Below are 20,511 nucleotides of genomic sequence, written 5' to 3'. Positions count from 1 at the left end.
CTGTTGTTTTTTGCTTCTTATTCTCCTCCATCCCATCTCAATAGTGACTTCTGCTGTTTTGCATGAAACCAGCTGCTACTAGAGCCACTTTTGCAAGAAGAAAAATCCAGGTTTTCATAAATGGTACCTTCATTGTTCCTATTATTGGAACATTACAGCAGACTTTCATAAGCTGCATATTAATAGCAGGTATATGGAAATTAGGGATTTGTTTTAGCCGAAAATATCAAAAGTTACTCTTTTGTTTATTGCTCAAAAGACAGGATGCCTGTGTACAAACACAGCTGAAGAGAAAAGGCTCTTAGTCTGCCTTCTACTTATTCAGCTTGCCCTTTTTCAGGGAAAAAATGTATAATTTTGAAAAAAAATGTGCATTCTGTATGCATATGAAATCAATCCCAAATTAATGCATTCAGGTGATGTCATTTAAATATGGTGAAAATACATGAATAGAAACATGGGAAACAGAAACCTCCCTAGAAAAATGAAATACTATACATTGCTGTAATATTAGTTAAAACCAGATTCATCTAAAATTGCATTATTCACTAGAAAGCACTAATAAATTACTGCAAATCATAACATAGAAGTTTCAGCTTACATCAAATTGTTCTATATACACGGATACTCATGTTACAGTATCCTTGAATTTAACAAAATCCCAGAAGTGTCCCATTGTTTTTAGCAATGCATATTCACAATATAATATAATCAAAATTTGAATATTCATATGTAATTTAGATACAGTTGAAATCATTATGCATGTCCATTATAAACCTTAAAAAAAGAAACCATATTTTATATACTCTTGCCCAAAACCTTCTCTCCAGCTTTCATCACTGGTAACTCTGAATGTGCAGAAATAGTAAGTCCTCCCTCTGCCATCAAAAGAATGTCTTTATTAAAATAGCCATTATAATGGCTCTTTCTCCTAATTTTCTTTAGGCAAATAGGCCCATTCCTACCAAAGGTCCATAGAGACAATATTACTTTAGGCCAATGCAATCCATACACAGGTAATTCCTCAGGACAGATCATACCTGTTATTTCCTCAACACAGCAATTGTTTTTATATTTGCTATTCCTTTTTTTTCCCAACCCTGCAATTAAAATTACCTACCCCACCTACATTCTTCATCACATCTTCTACTGGCATACCATATTCACATCTTCACTATTCTCTTTCTCCTCACTACTTCTATAATCTAATCACCTCTCTCTACACATATCTCCTATATATATATATGTGTTTCAATCACTGTCTGCATTGGATTTCCCAACAATCTTGTTGGATCTTCAATCCCCAATCCTTTAGATTTCTTTTCTCAAACATTATGCTGATTATACAGTCAGTGTTAAGAGTCATTCAGGAAAGTATAATTTACTATGTCCACAGGAAGAAACAATCCAATATAATGATGGTGTATTCAATACAAACTGACACTTGAAAGTAGCAGTACTAAAGAAAATGTACATAAAGGTGATCAGGAACAGTTTTACACACTCAGGGCAACAAAAAAATACTGTTTGCTGCTCTTACTAAGGTATAATCAAAGAAGGAAAAAAACCATCTGATCCTCGGCTTCTATGTTTTGACACAAGTGTACCATTATTAATGGACAACTAGCATTACTTTAGAAAAGATACAGACAATTGGTGACAAAGATTAATACATTATTTATGTGGGAAAATACATTGAGGAAACTTCCCAGTCTGACCATTCATGAGCCTCTCTGGAAATCACACTTCCAATGCAGAGACTTCAACTGCTGTGTTTGAGGCCCCCTTCACAGCAGGAGGCTCCAGTCAACAAACGAGGAGACAATTCTATCCTAGAAGTTTTGGAAAAAGTAGAAACTTTGCACAAACAAAGTTTACAAATACCAAAGTCCTGCTCATTCTTCATTTGCTGTAACTTCATTTGCTGTAAGAGTAGAACACAAATACATAGAACATGACCTTACAGTTCAATCATACAAACACTAGGACTGCTATAAAGTATCCTATATGGCACTAATTGGTTACCAGTTTTCAGTCCTTCACACTGAGCAGTACTTCACAAATTCAGTATGTAATATTAGACTGTTATATGTGTATCTGATATGCTGAAAACAAGCAACCATGTAGCACTACCAAACTGCCATGTTGTATCTGAAAAAGTGAAATACAGGAAAAAAAATAAGTCATATAAACTACATGTATGAAACATCTGTCATCATGAAAGAAGACATAAATCAAACAAATTGTCCCAGAAAAAATGTCTTTCACTCACAAATCTGACAACAAAGCTACAGACAAATCTCCTAAAAAGTTAGCTAAGTTCAAGCATCATATGATAGTAATGGAACTACTACTCACTACAAACAGTCTACACAACAGGAAAAAAATATAAATTAAATGTATGAGACTGTGAAACACATATATAAAAATGCACTGGAATTTAATAACTCAAGAAATAGAGAAGTTTAATTTAGAGGTAAGCACTCCACAGAAATGAATGGCACTATTTAATAAAATATGTGTAGTTCTCATATTACTAATTTGGAAAATGGGAAGACAGATTTTGATGAAAAACATCAGATGTCATCCAAAATACCCATCACGTGGACAGCTAATTTCTGTGTTTTCTGGAAAAGCCCTGGACAGCCATCACGGCTTTCATACTGAGTCCCCATTTTCTACCTCCATACTTTTTCTTTTTAGCTCCCCATTTTCTTCCAGCTCCATTTCTTCTAAAGCTCATGGGTGCTGCACAGGAATAATCACCTCATGTAAAAGAACAGTGCACTGTGCTGGCTGCTACACCAATCTTCTTCCTTCCCTGGCAAATTTACATTATGAGTTATTGATTGTCATACCACAAAATCTTTCATGACATTGTGCATATATCTGCAGGCAGTCAAGCCTAGATGCACAAAGAACAATGCTTTTAATATTTACATTTGTATTACACTTGGACATTCAAACAGATGAAGAAACAATATCATCGATAACTTCAGAAACATGCAGTATTCAAAGGAAAAAATGTAAATATTTAGTAACATAAAGCAAACTTCTGTGAGCTACTGCATTAATTATATAATAAATAACAGTTAGAATCATGTAAGAGTACTAACAGAGCTTGTCAGATGCTCGAGTTAAGGAACAGATCCAGCAAACTAAAATTGATAAAAGCAGAGCAAAAGTTCCTTTAGCAGTCTTGCACAAAATCAAATTCTTCATTATATTGTAAAGAACTATAATTAGAATTTTTTTTTTTAATCTTCTCAAAATTAACAGCCACATACCTGTTGCTGAACTGGTACTTGCTGTACTACCTGTGTGGGCACTGCTGCCTGGCCAGCCACAGATGTCTGTAAAGTAACAGTCGAACCTGTATCCGCCCCAGTCTCTGATGTCTGCATTGTGATCTCTGAAGAAAATTAAAACATAAAATCATAAAGTTAGTGTATAAATGTTTTTATTTCGCCACTTACATTAGCACACTAATTTGTCCCTTATTTCTATTAGTATTTTAAAATCAACTAATAACAATCTTTTTAAGAGAAAAAAGATTTTTTTTTCCCCCCTACTAAGACACAAGTAGTATAAATGGGGTTTTATGTTATTTTTATCTTACTTATATTTGAAATATCTTTTGCTCACATATAAAGAAATGTGTCCCTTATCTGAGTTTTTTTTTTTTTTGCTTTAGGAATAACTCAGAAAAATCAACAGCAGATCTTCTCTCAGCTTGTAAATAACTGGTCAGCATTCAAAACCTTTTTTTCTCTGTCTTACTGAATGACACTGAAATCTCTATACATTCAAATTCAAGTTGAAGCAGGCCACAGAATGAAGATCTCTACTCCAGAAAGCAAACTCTGAAAAGCATCTAATGAGTCACAGTGAAAAAAACACTCAAATAACCTTCTTCAGTAGAAAGCATTAAAGCAATTAGTAAGAAACTTTTTGACACCAAAACCACTCAGAAATACATAAATGGTAGACAAGTGCCTATGATCATGGCCCTGATGTTTAAAGGGAACAACAAAATTTGGGTAGAATGAATAAATGGTTCAAGAATCAAGGAAAATGCCTGACAAAGAAAACTTATCAGAAAGACAACCAAGATTGACGTGCCTTCACATGAAACATAGATTGTGAGCTGCAGATTCCTCAATTTCGCATAGCCAAAATGACAACACAATTGATTGGTGACAAACCAAAATTAATTCAAAATTGTGAATCAGCCTTTTATTTCCCTTTCTTCTTAAATTAGCTACAAAATACTTTGGCAATTTGAGAACCACTGTCAGTAAAAATGAGTAGCCTTACCATGCATAATAAAAGAGATTCATATGAAAAAAAAAATCTATATATACTTAGAATTACCTATGCAAGTGATTTTTTTTACTCATGAGACCCAGATGGCTGACAGTGAAGAAAATGGACTTTAATCCCTACCACCAAACAACAAGCTCCTCCAAAAACTCTACAATTTTTTTTTGAGACAAAACCATAATAAAAAAATTGAGGGACATACCACTAGATAGCAGGAGGAGTTCATTACTGTGCCAAAAAAATTTCAGTGTTCTCCTTGCTTGACAACAGAACCACCTGTCAACAGCAAACTTTCATGTCAAAGCTGGGTTCCACAGCAGTTCAAGCTGATTTAAAGCTGGGTTTCTGAAGTTCCACCCTCAAACTATCTCTAGCTCACTTTGCATTCAAATGCAGCCACTGCAAAGCAGGAAACAGGTATATAAATATGGTATGAGGTCAGGCGATAGGGCCAGGACCTTGCCAATTGTGACCATTCTAGGTTTAAACTCCAGGAAACCATGCCTAAGGCACACCTGATAGATTTAAATTCTTCTTCTGAAATATTCAGAAAGACTGACAAATTCTTAATCAAATCAATTTCAGATTAATCAACAGACTCTCAGTTTCACGTTAACTGAACCCTCTACTTTTAAGCTGTGGATGCACTTCAGGACCCAGCGCACCCAACAAAAATCAGCATATGAAAGAAAAAGAAGAAAGAACCAGAACTTCAGATTACATTTACAGATTACAAAATCCTAACAATTAAAATGGATGTCCACATGATAAATATGGAGGATAAATATGGAAGTCTCCATGCTGCTAGAAAGTTACGACCTAGTTGTCATTATTCAAAGTTGGTGAGATGAACCCCATGGCTAGAGTGCAGCTGTCAATGGTTACAGGCTGTTCAGAAAAAAGAGGTAAGGAAGGGGAGATGGGTGTATTGCGTTTGTCTGGCAAGGTTTCAGTAGCAAATGAGGGGGGACTACATGGGTGGCTTCTCTGAGAAGCTTCCCCTATGTCTGATGAAGACAGTGCCAGCTGGATCCAAGATGGAACCAGCCCTGGAAAGCTGAACCTTGAGCCCATCAGTGACAGTGGTACTGCCTCTGAGATAACATATCTAAGAAGAGGGAAGAAAAAGTTATTGGGCAGAAGCAAACTGCAATTGCAGAAGAAAGGAGTAAGAATACGTGAGAGAACCTGCAGACATGTCAGTGGAAGAGCAGGAGATGGTGTCTGAGCTGAGACTAGAGCAAGTTTGCTGGCAGGACTTATGACTCCAGGGGAAAGCCATGCTGGAGCAGTCTGGTCCTGAAGGTCTGTACCCCATATAAGGGACCCATGCTGGAGCAGTTTGTGAAGAACTGTAGTCCACTGGAATGACTCACACAGAAATGCATGGAGGACTATGTCCTGTGGGAGGGACCCTAGACAGAAGCTGAGGAAGAGTTTGAGGAGATCACCCCCTGAGAAGGAAACAGCCACAGAAACAATGTGTGACGAACTGATGTTAATCCCCATTCTGAATTCCCCTGCACTGCAGGAAGGGAGAAGGTAGAGAATCAGGAATAAAGTTAAGCCAGGGAGGAAGTGGAGGGTAAGGGGAAGGTGTTTTGAAGATTTAGGTTTATTTCTTACTATCCTATGCTGGATCTGACTTAAAATAATAAATAAAATAAAATAAAATAAAATTATTTTTAATAGTAATTAATATTTTATATAAATTAAAATAATTTCCCTCAAATCAAATCTGTTTTGCCTGTCTTTGGTAATAGATATTTCAGTTGAAAGATTAATTAATTGGTACTCGATCTTTCCCTGTTGTTATCTTCATCAATGAGCTTTTAGTTACATTTTCTCTCCTTTGTCCAGCTGAGGACTGGAGTGATAGAGTGGTTTTGGTGAGCACCAGGCATGCAGCCAAGGACTACTTCCATTGTTCTGGCTTAAATCCTAAATGCAAAATTTTATTATAGCTCAGTACACTGTACAGATTTTTCCCTCTAGGTGCCATACAACATGGCTTGACAGTCAACCTTAAGTATCTTCCTATTTACTGGAAGTTTTTCTAGCATCATGTCAATGATGAAGTCAGTGTAATTCCTTTACATTGCATCAATACTGAGAACACACTTCTGGTTTTGCCTAGGGTAAAGTTAACCTTCTTCACAGTGTCTGGCATGGGGCTGTGTGATAAATGAACTTATAAAAATTCGTAGAGAGCTAAATAAATATATTTGTAGCGATAATAATATAAAATATAAAGTACAGTGTGGCCCACAAGTCCTTCCCAGATCTAGTCGCGAATTCCCACTCGAGAGATAACGACCCTAGCCGGCGCCCATCAACGGAAAAGAACGAACAGGACATGGGCCATCAGGCTGACAGGGAAGGGCTCGGACGAGATACTCATCACCCGACCTGAACACCCCGCCTTGCAGGCCACTGTTGGGGAAGCAATCAGGCAGACAAAGGGAAAAAAAAGTCCAGCCGAGATATCCATCAGCTCCAACCCGGATCCAACCATCCCATCCAGATGGCCTGAACCAAAATGAAATCAAGGAACACTCAGAACTTCTTTACATATGAGGAGACTCTGCCCGGACGTCTATTTGACTCTATTCTCCAACGCCAGGAAATCAATTCATCCAACAATCAAGGACCCTTGGTGAATGGTGCCTGCCTGGAATTTGGCCTCAGGACACAAAATCCCTATAAAAACCCCGGACAGTCTACCCTCCTTCGTGGATTTGGGAACACCTATACCTTTGGGTATAGACCCCTGTCCACCCAGCGCTGCGCTGTTTATTTTATTGTGGTTTTTCCTCATTGTTTATTTTTATTATAAAAATTGTTTTATAATAAATTGTTCTTTTATTTAACCCAAATTTGCCTTTGCATTTATAGCAGCTGTATTTTGGATTTGAACCCTGAACACAGGGTTGATAATACAGAGATGTTTTTGTTATTGCTGAGCAAGGATTTGCACAGTGCTAAGGCCTTTTCTGCTTTTTGTACTGCCACACTGGGGAGGGGACTGAGGGTGCTTGGGAGGAGACAGAGCCAGGACAGGTGACCCCAACTTACCAAAGGGATATTCCAGGCCGTGTGGCAGCAAGCTAAGTTAAGCTCACTATAAAGTGAGAGGAAGAAAGAGAAAGGAGGGGACATTTGGAGCAATGGTGTTTGTCTTCCCAAGCACTGTTACAGGTGATGGGTCCCTGATCTCCTGGAGCTGGCTGAACACCTGCTTGCCCATGGGAAGCACTGAATTAATTCCATGTTTTACTTTGCTTGTGTGTGTGGCTTCTGCTTTCCCTTTTAAACTTTAAATTTTACCATGAGCTTTTCAGCTTTTTGCCCCTCTCATTCTTTCCCCAGCCCCACTGGTGGGAGAGTGAGTGAGTGGCTGTGGGGGCTCAGCTGTTGGCTAGGATTAAAGCCACAACAATAATCTAAATGAAGACTCTCCCAATTTTCCTCTAACACTCCATGTAAGTAAAGGAAGTGAATCGTCATCCTTGCCTAATTGGACCGTCAGGTGTATGACAAACAACAGATGAATGTTTGACAAGGTCCTTTTTATTCTGCCTAATTAAGCAGTTGGACACACCCATCTGTTAATGGTATTGCTTTGTATATCCAGTGCTTGTTGCAGGATGTGAATGTAAGCTAAACAGGCCACATTCTGAAAGAAGACTAATTAAACCCTCCAAGTGGGAAAAGATACTGTTGGGACCCAGCTGCTGAATGCAACAAGGTTAGTATTTCCTCAGTATAATGGGCAGAACTTAGGCAAAGCTACTATGCTGAAAATTATTAATTTCCTATACATTCTGTGCAGTTCCATGTTGTCTGTTAAATTCCCTAAAGACTTTTTTAATATACCGAAATTCTCAGTTGGAATACTTCTGTTTTCTAGACTTGAAATGTGAAGACAGAATGATTTAAGAGCATAACTTGCTCTATTACTTATCAAAAGAGATGGTTAAAATGTGTCAGATTACAGTTTATTTTGTTCCTGGACTACTTCACACTGAACTAATTTACTTTTTTTAACCGACCAGAGTTTGCAAAGTTTTGTTCAGCTAGGTATGCTTTATTGTCTAGATCAAATAATGTAGCAGGCTTTTATTCAATGCAAAAAATGAAAGCCTGTAATTTAGCCTTTCAAGTGCAGCAGGAACTTTCTTTTTTCTCCTCTAGAGCCTAAACAAAACATCACAGAAGATAAACTGAACTAGATCTCATAATCACATGCAGTAATGGGAGGCTTTTAATAGTCAGAATAGAAGGCTAATCTTAAGATCTTATCTATTTACAATGATGAAAAGCCAATATACTAATTAAGAATTTGCAGCAACATAATGTGTTTCACAATAAAGAAAAACTTCTCAGAACATTAAATTTCAACAATTAATACAGAATGCTTGGTTCCTGAACAAGAGTATAAATGGAAATAGTTTTCAATAATACACTAGCTTAACGTAAGCATTCCCTTCAATTTTTGTATAAACAAAAATTTTATGAATAATTGACTTCATAATTGTGTTGCGTTAGAGCAGAAGATAGATTACGCAAGCTATTCACAGAGGAAGAACAGAATATTACAACAGTTTCTAGATACTAATGTATTTTCATGTTAGAACCCCAGTTTCTTACTGAACACTATATGACTGATTGTCTTCTCCCAAGGTTCTTGTGAATATCAAAGTAGGCAGCTGGACTCTGCCTGGTACTACTAGTAGCTGCTATATATTGCAGTTAGTACTACACATTTCCTTACTCTTATTTCAGCTTTTCACAGATTTATGGAGGAGTAACAGTTAACGGAATGGCACAGAATGAAGTTTAGAAGCTGCCTCTCTGGACTTATATATATATATACACTTCAGAGTAATAAAACCGTGTAAAAGTGTAACAAACAGAAGGGTGAGATACAGAGATGCACACTGGAAGGGACCTGTGTAAGTAGAATCTCCTGGTAATTCCTTCAAAGAAAGTTCATACTAGAAAAAGCACAGTCTTAATGATCAGTTTACTAAGTACCTAAGAACAGTCTTAGTCAGTAAGTCATTATGAAACTCCATATTGCCAGCAGATAAAAGCACATGGGTGCTTAGATTGAATGACTATTTCAAGATTTTCTCGCTTTGATCTACTTACTAATTTTACCTTCAAAACCATCAAAACTGTATTTACTCTTGCTGGCAAATAAACAGTATTACACAACAGCCCTACCCATTAGTACACACCAGCACCAAGATTACACAAACTATCCTGTCAGAAGGATAAACCTTCTCAAAATTTTTGTTGTGAGAATACAAGCAAACCATCAAACAATTACATTTATGCTATTCTAAAGGATTTGTTTGTCCATTAGAGATTCTGTGAGTAGAAAAGTCCAAGTGGTATTTTCCTTCATCCTGGGTAAAAGGGTGTTGGGAAGAGGACACTGATACTGCATTTCAGTGCTTAAATTGTAGAATTGGCACTGGCAACAGGACTTTGGTTTTTATGATCATAGGGCCTTCCCTAAGGCTAACAGCTTGGGAGAGAGGGGATGCACCTCATTAATTGGGGCACAGTTATTTTTGCCAGCATGATAGCTGACCTGGTAAGAAGGACTGGAGTGATATGGGGAGGGAAAGAGTTTCCAGCTGCTCTGTGGAGGAGTGGTGGACAGGTTCGACAAACAAAGGCATGAATGAAAGGTGACATGAATGAAAGGCAACACATAATCAAAAAATGAGGCTTAAGGAGGGTCCTTAAGCACATGCATATGAGCAAGGAAGCAGCTACAAAGCATCTTTATGAGAAAGCCACGCAGACTTTCTTTCAGAAATCAGCATGCTGAAGTGCCTGTCTGAAGAGCTCATATGCGAAGGGGTGTACAACAGACTCACACTCAGCACGGAGAATAAACATCAGGAATAGAGACCTCTCTGCACTTGCAGGACTATTATCTTGTTGAGATGAGAGTGATGTCCTGGGATAGCAAATACCAGTGAAGGGCAGCAATAGAGGGACATAAGCTATCTGACCTTACCATTTGTTTTTTTCAGAAATAAAAATATCTTCAGGAAACAATCTAGGATGAAGTTTACAGGAACATCCTTGTTGGGATGGTATTTTGTAGCTTAACCAGAAACAAGATTTGATAAAGAATTTTATTACAGCATATCTCTACAAGTTTAGTGTGCTTTCTAAATTGCTATTTACACCTCTAAGTCTAGTATATTATGGCTTTTAATTCACAGTTAGTCAAGTATTATCCATCTTTAAATAGTACTCAGATACTTTTCAGATACTGAGGCATCTGTCTTTATTATATTAGCATATATATATTAGCATAACTGTCATGGGCTGGAATGAGCATGCTCACAATCTCCCAAAAATATGTCTATGCAAAAAGATAGTTACAATATCAAATGAAATTTCTAGCTTGAGCCAAGATCTTTTTCAAAGGCACTAATGATAACAGCAGAATTAATTATAAAGTCTAACATGTATAATGCCACTTCTTCACATCTTTCAAAGTTACTGACAACAAAATGTATTTTGATTACTTTCTGAGGAAGAATATGAAAGCAGGAGAACCACCTGGACAAAACAGCTTTTTTGCTTCTGCATAATTAATAGAGTTATGAAAGGAGATCTTTAGGTTGCTTCAGAAGTTAGTTATGGGTGTTTGGGTGTGATTTTTCCTCCTAGTATGATATTGTGCTGCAGTCCTTTCATCAAAAGGCTGAATGCGTGCCTGATAATAATGAAATAAAGGGAGAAAAAGTGATGTCAAAATGGAGACTATTTATTTTGACTACTCAGTAGATCAAAACATAAAATGAAAATTCAAAATATTATAGCTGGAAAAATCTGCTTTATTAACAGAAAGAGCAGTATTAGAGGAAACAGCTTATGTTCTCCATGTGTCACCTCTGTGTCACAGATTTTCTGTTTATGATTCTTACTGTTGGACTTCCACCAAATGACAGTAGAGTTCCAGAGACTGGAAGGAATCTGCTCAGGCAGTGCTATCTAAAGGCTTCTACCCTTCTGCCCAGGACCACATCCAGGTGACTTTCAAATACAGCCAAAGATACGAACTCCACAGCCTCTATGGACATCCCGTGCCCATCCTTGGTCAGCCTCACACAAAAAGCTTTGGTTCAGGCTGAGAGAGGACCACCTGTTCTTGCTCCTTGCACCTACACTGGGCACCACTGAGAAGAGTCAGCTCTGCCTTAGCCCATGTCATAATTTAACACTTAAAAGTTATGATTTTAGTAATACAATGACATCTTTCAAATGCTTCATTTAGCCATTTCCTCACCAGGTACAAGAAGGAAACAATTCATGCCAGAATTATTGCCCCAATGGCTGTGTTAGTTTTCTTCCTTTACCCATCACCTTAAAAGTAGTTAAACAGATGGTGAGACAGGTGACAAACCATGGTTCCCCTTTGAACAGGGATGGGGGAAGCCAATTAAGAAAAAAAAAAAAAAGGAGAGAAATAAAAAGAGAATCTAGTGGGAGACATATAACACTAAATTACAACTTCACCACATCATATTCAGGTTACCATCACTATCATTTGCCAAACTAGAATTTACAGTCACTGGAGAGGAAAAAAGGCTTAGTATAAAAACTGACGAAAGCTGATGAAAGGGCTATTTAGAGCTCTTTAGAAACCAAAATTGATTCAATATTAAGATATCTTTAAATGTTGGAACATATACAGAATAAGAAGATAAAGAGCATGATGCTGTCTTGCTACATCATATTAGAGAACAACAGTTATAATGCAGGATTGTGCATCTAAAGGAAAAAGAAAATTAAGAGAAACATGTTTTCCATTATTCTGAATTACAGCAAAGTTTGCTTCAAAATCCATGTATCACAAAACTATCAGATTCCAAGTAGCCAAATTTTTGGGTTGTTTTAGTTAGGATGCATAAATCTTAATATTTCAGTTTTTGAGAAGTTGAAGCAGTTGAAAACATTGAAAACAGTGTTACAGGCTCACACATACTTCACATGATTTTCATGCAGACAGCATGATACTGATCTATAATCCTAATCCTCACAATATTAAACTGAAGTGCCTAGTACACATACTATAGTTAGTGTGTAACTGTGTGATGGCACCTTGTGTATACAACACCTTTGAGTTAGATGAAATTCTCTATTTTTGCTAGAAGTATTACATTACAGTACAATTAAAATTTTAAATTCTTTTAAAATAAAGTGTTTTGGTAGTAGCACAAAAAACTAAGTTTATGCTAGAAAAATTTACTAATAGGAGTATGTTAAGTAGATGTTCAAATAAAAAAGTATCACATTGTCTAACAGCATTATACCAAGTTTTGGACATTTACTCTCTGCAGTTCCTCTTCTACTATGAAGAGTAGAAGCTCTTCATAGCAGCTTCTCTGCAGCTCCTGCTTCTACTATGTAATACTCTCTCTTGACTAAAATACAGAATACTGCTCTGAGATTTGAGGATATTAGTGAAAAACACTGTTGACACACTGAAGATTATTTGGAGACTAATACTGTAAACATCTCAGGTTTAGGCTGTGAAAAACAATGATAAATTATAACGGAATCGTAGAATCACTAATACTGGAAAAAACCTCCAAGATCAAGTCCAACCTTTGACCAAACACCACCATGGCCACTAAACCACAGCACAAAGCACCATGTCTACTCATTGACGGAATACTCCCACAGATAGTGACTCTAATGTTCCCTGGGCAGCCCATTCTAATGCTTAAGTACAGCCAAAATTTTTTTTCCCAATATCCAACCTGAACCTCTGCAGGCAACTTGAGGCCATTTCCCCTTGTCCAGTGACTTGCTGCCTGGGAGAAGATGCTGACCCCCATCTTGCTACAGTCTCCTTTCAGGCACTTGTAGTCAGTGTTAAGGTTCCCCTGACCCTCCTTTTCTGCAGGCTGAACACCCCCAGCTTCCTCAGCTGCTCCTCATAGGACTGGTGTTTCAGACCCTTCCCAAGCTCCACTGCCCTTCTCTGGACATGCTCCAGCACTGCAGTGTTCTTGCAGTGAGGGGCCCAAACCTGAACACAGGATTTGAGGTGTGGCCTCAGCAGTTCCAAGTATGGGGGGACAACCCCTGCCCTGCTCCTGCTGGCCACACTGTTGCTGATTCACATCAGGACGGCTTTCTTGGCTAACTGAAATCCTTTTGGTTAAATACAGAAGTACAAGCTGCAGAAGAATACAGCTGTCTTCTATCTATGAAAGTACAAGGAGGGAACTTGAATAATATTCAAGAAGAATATTATATCTCTGACACCAGTAAGGACTATATTGGCTTAAAACAAAGAAGCAAGCTAAGACAAATCCTTTCGATATTGACCTGGGAAACACGTAAATAGGCTTACAGCTGGGATATCTGCAGGCTTACTTCAGGGATAACTATATGCAATCTACTTAAACAATGAATAAAATCTCACCAGTTTCTCCCATTCCTTTCTTCCTCAATCTGCAATTTTATTTCATAAGGGAAAGATGTGTATCTTGTATGTCAAGAGACAAGTTAGTGACTATTTTACTTTGCTAATGACTGAGGCATCACCTGAGGCATGTCTTTTCTTGGAGATCTCGTTCCTGTACTGAGAAGGTCTATTTGTGAAATATATCTTTTTATTCTTCCTCTGAGACATTACACTACTTGCTTAAAACAGAAAAATAGAATAAATTCTTGTTCACCTTATACCCAGATACCAAAAAAGAATGAATTAGAATCAGAAGTACAGTATTTTATCACATTGGATTGTGTTCCACAGTCTGCAACTATATGCAGGAAACAGATGAATGGAAAGATGTCTGAAAAATAGGTATCAACCCTCTGAAGAAACCTGAAGACCAATGTACTTGATTAGTGCTTGATTCTTAGCATGTAACAGACTAACCAGCTGGTAGTAGAGCATAGAAAAATGCATGCCTGAAATCTGGAGATTTGATCAGTGTCTCTTAGAATATTACCATTACATTACATTACCATTACAACAGTCCCCAATTACCCAGTAATAATAGCTGCAATAATACACACTTAGCTCCAACCACTCTGCTTGGTGTGGTGTCAACTCACTTGAAAATGGAGAAGCAAGCACCGGGAATACAAGATGATTCTGAAATGCAATGCAATTAGAAAATAATTAAGATGACAGGGCAGGGAATGTAGAAGATGGTGAGAACATACTGTGTCCAGATGAACTTCATCATACTCATTTACATTTGTCATTTTGCACCTAGCAGATGTGTAGCCAAACAAGCCTTGTTTATCCTTACACCTTCTCTCAAATTACCCTCCTATCCTAAATTATTCTTACTCTTGCTTATGTTCCTGATGAAAGAGCATTAATTAAAGAAAAAAGAAAGAAAACAAGAGAAAAAGAAGTCTATAGTCATCATGTAATTTTGGCTGGAATAGAGTTAACTTTCTTCATGGTGGTTGGTGTGGGACTATGTGTTGGATTTGTGCTGAACACAGGGTTGATAAAATAGAGCTGCTTTTGCTATTGCTGAGCAGGGCTTACGCAGAGCCAAGGCCTTTTTTGCTTTTGACACTGTCATGATGGTGAGGAGACTGGAGGTGCACAGGAGGCTGGGACGAGACACAGTTGGAACATCAGCACATGAAGTGAAAGGAAGAAGGAGGAAGAGAGCGACATTTGGAACAATGGTGTCACCATTATGTGTGATGAGGCCCTATTCTGGAGACAGCTGAAAACTGCCTGCCCATGGGATGCACTGATCTAATTCCTTGGGTTTTATTCTGCTTGTGTGTGTGTGCCTTTTGCTTTTCCTATTAAACTGTTTTTATCTCAACCCATGAATTTTTTCACTTTTCCAATTCTCTTCCCACTCCCTGTGGCAGGGAAGTGAGTGAATAGCAGCATGGGGCTTAGCTGGCAGCTGGGGTTAATTCATAACAGTCCTTTTTGGCAGTCTATGCAAAGCACAAAGGGTTCAAGATAGCAACAGATTTGACTTGAATGTACTAGATCAAATTTATAGCAAATGTCCTTTAGCTAGTAATGAGCAGGCTCCTGTGCTTGCCATGGGGCTTTTTTGCCTGACTGAGTATTAGAGTCTAGTGCTCATTAGTAGCCACTTGTTGCCTTTGCTGCTCGCTGCAGTGCTGTGCTGCTGATCACCTCACTGTGTTGTGCCCAAGAGCATTTCAAAAACAGCCATGGCAAAGTGCCTGGGCTGGTAGGTGGCCAGGGTGTTGCTGCAGTTTTCTGCACTGCTGTACTGGACAGGCTGGAACACCAGTGTGGACTTGAGTAGAAGGATGAGTCTATGCAGGAGCAGGTATCCACTTGCAGACCACAGAGGACCCCATGATGGAGTAACTGAAAGCAGCTGTGACCCTGTGATAGGCTTATGCTGGAGCAGATTCCCAGCATCTGTGGATGCATGGAGACAGGAGTCCACCCTGTAGCAGGTTTGCTGGCAGGACTTGTGACCCTATGAGGGACCGATGCTGGAGCATGCTGTTTCTGAAGGACTGCACCTTGTGGAATTGACTCAGAGCAGGTCATGAAGAGCTGCAGCCTGGATAAGGACCCACATTGAAAAAGTCTGTGGAGAACGGTCTCCTGTGGGTGGTACCCCATGATGGTGGGGAAGCAAGAGATTCCCCAGCACCCTGTTTCAGTGAAGACCATGGTGAGGCACACTGTCTCTCTGCAGCCCATGGAGGTCAATGGTGGACCACAGCAGGAGCCCCTTGCTGTCAAGCAGGGTAGGAACAAGTGAAGGAGTTAACACTGCAATGTTAAACCATTAAAACATGGCCCAAAAGGATGAGAGACAGAGTTTGTAATGGATATACCTTTAAACTGTTGCTGTAAGCTATTATTTGAGTTGCATCTTATAGGAATTACCATGACAGTAATGGAGGAGAAGCCTTGCAAGAAGAAGTTTCAGTGCAGCAGTGACCTGAACTGAGCTGGCTTTGGTGCCCAGTTACTCCATGCAACACACCTGTTCCAAGTGACCACCAGAACAGATGGAGCCCAAAGTCATGGACTAAATAAACCCAATGGATGTTTTGTGGACATTTTATGAACATTTTGCTGAGGTGGTCCTCAGACTAAATGAATGCTATCTGTGTATTATATCAAACAATGCAAAGGGGGCAGTGGTTAATGAGGTCTTACTGAGTAGTATGGGATCTGAGCATGATGCAAATGACAGGAAATAAGGGCTGGAATGTGCTGGATTTAGCTGGGGTAGAGTTAATTTTCTTTATCGTGGCTGGTATCAGTTTGGGTTTTAAATTTATGTTGAACACAGGGTTAATGACACAGAGATATTTTTCTTATTGCTGAACAGCATTTGCACAGAGCCAAGGCCTTTTATGCTTCTTGTACCACCCCACTATTGAGTAGGCTGGGGGTGTGCAAGAAGTACAGTATTTTGTGTGGGAGGGGACACAGCCAGGACAGCTAACCCCAAATGACTACAGGGATAACCCTTCTGATTCTCTCCCTTATCCTGTTGATGAGGAAGTGACTGCATGGGGTTTAGGTGCTAGATGGATTTAAACCATACTTAAACCAAAAAATATTCCAAAGAATAAAATGCAGTGCTTCTGCATTCAGTCAGAAGCACTGATAATGAAGCCATAAAGAATGAACCAAGTTTTGTGAACACATCAGTGCAAAGCTTCTTTACTGATCACATTCAGTCACGAATTATGCAGAATGCTCTGGGCAGAGCATGCAAACTCTCTCTTAGCACCAGAGTAATTAATTCTGCCTTGAAGCTTCAGTCAGCCCTGAACACTGACATAGCTTGCTCATCATGGTCTGCACAACACCAGGCAGATGTATCCTCTGAACTCCCTAAACTGAAAAAAAATTCTAGAGGTATTTCAAGGAACTTAAACTTTCAGACCTAGAAACTGATCAAATAATTCACATGAACATGTGGAGCCTGAAAATCTGGAACTTACAGTGGAAAAATTTTAAAAAATGTAGCATTTTGAATAATTTCAGGTCCTAGACCAACCACAAATTGGTAGCTTAGTATTCCTGACTTATCAGAAGGCTTGTTTGTTCTTAAACCATAATCTGATATATTTTGTTTATCTACGGACAACATTCCTCTCTCTTCCTAAGACTACTTAAGACTGTTCCTCCCTTAACAGCACTTGTTATAGTAGAACATTAATCTTTCAAGATACTTTGACAACTTTATTTTATATTGCAAAGAGAATCTGCATGGACTAAATTGTTTAAAGAACACACAGTGGAGTGTATTTTAATTTATATCTGTGATTTTTAAAAGGTACAAATCCCAGCATATTATGTGCTCTCTATTTTAATAGTAATAGTGGAAAAAATATGCTTTATTTTGTGCTGACAGTTTTAATAATGACTGACTTTAACTTGCTTCAGATAAGTCTTTCTGATCTCCCTAAACAACACCACACTGTAATATGTATAAAGTGTTGACATTACTAAATAGACACAACTGGGAACTGTAGATTGATATATCCTTGCAGTAAAGAGAACCAAAAGCAGACTTGACTGTAACAGGTAAGTGCCTCAGCTGCAGACTGTAGACTCCACCTGAAATGCTCTATCCATCTTTGGACTCCATGGAGGGGGGGGGAAAAAAGGAAAAAACAAAACAAACAAAAAACAAAACAAAACAAAAAAGCACAAGTCTATTTGATGATTTGATGTGAAAGGCAGACCAAAAGACCAGAAGGGATCTGTTCAACCTTAATACCTTAATAGAAGAAGCTTACATACATATAATTTCATATATTTTCCTGAAGAAAGACTGACAAGTAAATTGCTTGCCTCCCAAATTTCATGGCATACCTTTATAACTTCAGAAACATCCAAGTATTTTTAGTGGTAAATATGATTATTGCATTACCAGCATTTCTCTGAGATAATCTCCCCACATACTCAATCTTAGAAGCAGCCAGTTTCCAGATGACCTGTGTTCTAAATGCTAAAGATGATGCTTATGCTGTAGCACAGTGACTATAATTCTCAAATAAATCAACAAACCAGTAGTTTTTCTAAGACACCCTAAACCTTGTGGATGCTAACTCTGAAACAGAGTGCCTGGAGAAATTACAGGCCACATCGTTTCTCAGTCTTGCCTGAGAAAGTGGCCTGAGAATTCATGGGGAGGATTTAAAACAATCCTCAGAGACAGAAAACAGCCTTGCAGGTGCTGTTTATCTGTTCCTTGTTTTCTCTGCAGGAGAAGGTCGGGGGGTGATGTGCCCCACTGATCAATGATGGTGATGTAGTAGTTTGCTAACCAATAAGAGTTTCTTTTCTGTACTTTCCACGTATCAGTCTATAAAAAAGACCTAAAGTAATACACTGAGAGAAATTCTCCTGATTGACTTCAAGAGAGTCTGTGTCGTTCAATCGCTGTTCCTAATAGAGCGACATCTGGTGACCCCGACATGATGTGCATCTGATGACCCCCCCGAGATCTGGTGTCCGCTGACGTGATGTGCATCTGCTGAACCCCTGAGGTTCAGTGCAGCCAGCGAACAATGAACCAGCCGCTTCCCTCAACAAGAGGGGTGAGAATCCCCCAGGCTCCCCTGGAGGGGGTTGGTATTTAAATCAACGGGACAGTGGAGCCCTGCCAGTGAGCGGGCTTGGAACAGCTTATCTCGACAAAGCAGAGCTTAAAGTCCCGGGTCTAAGCCACTGCATCTGCACCACTGCATTCGCGAGCCGTCAAGATAGACAGTTTTCACAATGGAGAACTGCAATTCAGCTAATGAACAGCTTGTCTACTCTGCGTGGCAGGACGCCTTGCCGTGCATGGGACTCAGTATTTCTAAAGATGCTATGCGCGCTTTGTTCCAGTGGGTAAAAGTGCAAGGTTTTACTGTGACTGTAGATAATGCCTTTGATCTCGAGGTTTGGCTGTTGGTGGGGGACCGTTTATGGTCTGAATTAACTGAAGGGGATACCAGCGTGTGCAGCCTGGCAGCCACCTGGGGCGCGCTCTTTAAAGTGCTGGAACGGTGCCAGTCTGAGGACAGTGAGGCTGGGATGGAAGACTTAGATGCCAGGAATGCCTCCTTTGTAACACCATGAGAGACTGGGGGATGAGACCATAGACGAGCAGCGTAACGCTCCCTCAGCTCTGCCCAGACCCTTAGAAGACTTTGGCCGCGGGCAGAAGCAGTCTGTGCACCAAAGATCTCCCTCACCAGGGGAGTTTGGGTGCCCATCACCTGCGGAGCTGGGCACGCGGGCTTTGCCAACGGAGAAGCGGCAGAGGAGCGGAGATCGTGCGTCCCTGCCTGCGTCCTCCGAGAGACGGCAGAGGAGTGGAGATCACCCGTCCCCGCCCGCGCCTTCTCCGGCGGCGCAAGCACCGCCGCGAGTGGCCGCAGGGCGCCCTTCGCTGTCGATGGGGTCCTTCGGGTCCCCTGCGCCCTCTGTGCCCCTTTCTTCTGTGCTGCAAGAGACAGCGTGGACGCCCCCCCTGCAGCCTGCTGGCACAGCAGGGGGAGCAGCAGCACCCCCACGCCCAACCGCGGGGCCTGCCGGTGCGGCGGGGGGAAATCAGCTTTCAGCCCCCCCGCGTCCAACCGCGGGGCCCACGCATGCGCGAACCTCGCCGGGACACCCATCGCTGCTTCCCTCATCGGGGGTGTCCTCTCCAGTCTCTGCACCACCCCTGCACCGCCCTGTGATGGCAACGACACCACCCACCACAGCAGAGGCGGGGGGGGACTCCTCCCTCCGTGCCCAGCCCGGCGTGGGGGAGCACACAAATCCACAAACAAAGCTGCTGCCCGTGCTGGCCATTGCAACCTTGTTGCCACGGCAACCACCGCTGGAAACAGCAGCAGCCAAGCAAGAACCCGACGAACAACAACAGCAGCCTGATCCTGACAAAACTACCATCTCTACTCTACAAACAACTTCCCTGGTTACTATACTGATTGCAGAGAGTCAAGAAACTTTTAACCATAACCATGAGAACTCTACAAGCCCCTCAATCATATTTGAGGGGAAAATCCGATGGTCAACAAAAAAAAAAGAAAAAGAAAAAAGGGGGGATCAAAGCATTGTGAATTAAATTGCATTGTTAATTGATCTGTAAAAAATTTATAGATTTTGCATAGTAGAATTAAGTAGAGTTTCACTGGGTCTAGACA

At 40.0% G+C, this 20,511-nt stretch overlaps 1 protein-coding gene across 4 annotated transcripts in view; it reads right to left on the bottom strand.

The window, feature by feature from the left end:
• RFX3 (regulatory factor X3) overlaps window positions 1-20,511 on the bottom strand; it is a 113,347-nt gene that overhangs the window by 53,348 nt on the left and 39,488 nt on the right. For all 4 annotated transcript variants that reach the window (XM_014252298.2, XM_088054178.1, XM_088054179.1 and 1 more), the window contains exon 2: window positions 3,288-3,412. In XM_014252298.2, coding sequence (XP_014107773.1) covers window positions 3,288-3,404 — 117 coding nt within the window. In that variant the 5' untranslated portion in view covers window positions 3,405-3,412. The remainder of the gene's footprint in view (window positions 1-3,287; window positions 3,413-20,511) is intronic.

This window comes from Pseudopodoces humilis, chromosome 4, assembly GCF_049639895.1.
Source record: "Pseudopodoces humilis isolate 2021_Gansu_Grassland_sample_001 chromosome 4, ASM4963989v1, whole genome shotgun sequence".
Taxonomy (NCBI): Eukaryota; Metazoa; Chordata; class Aves; order Passeriformes; family Paridae; genus Pseudopodoces; species Pseudopodoces humilis.
Note: the sequence above shows the minus strand (reverse complement) of the source record. Positions and strands in the feature narration are given on the sequence as shown.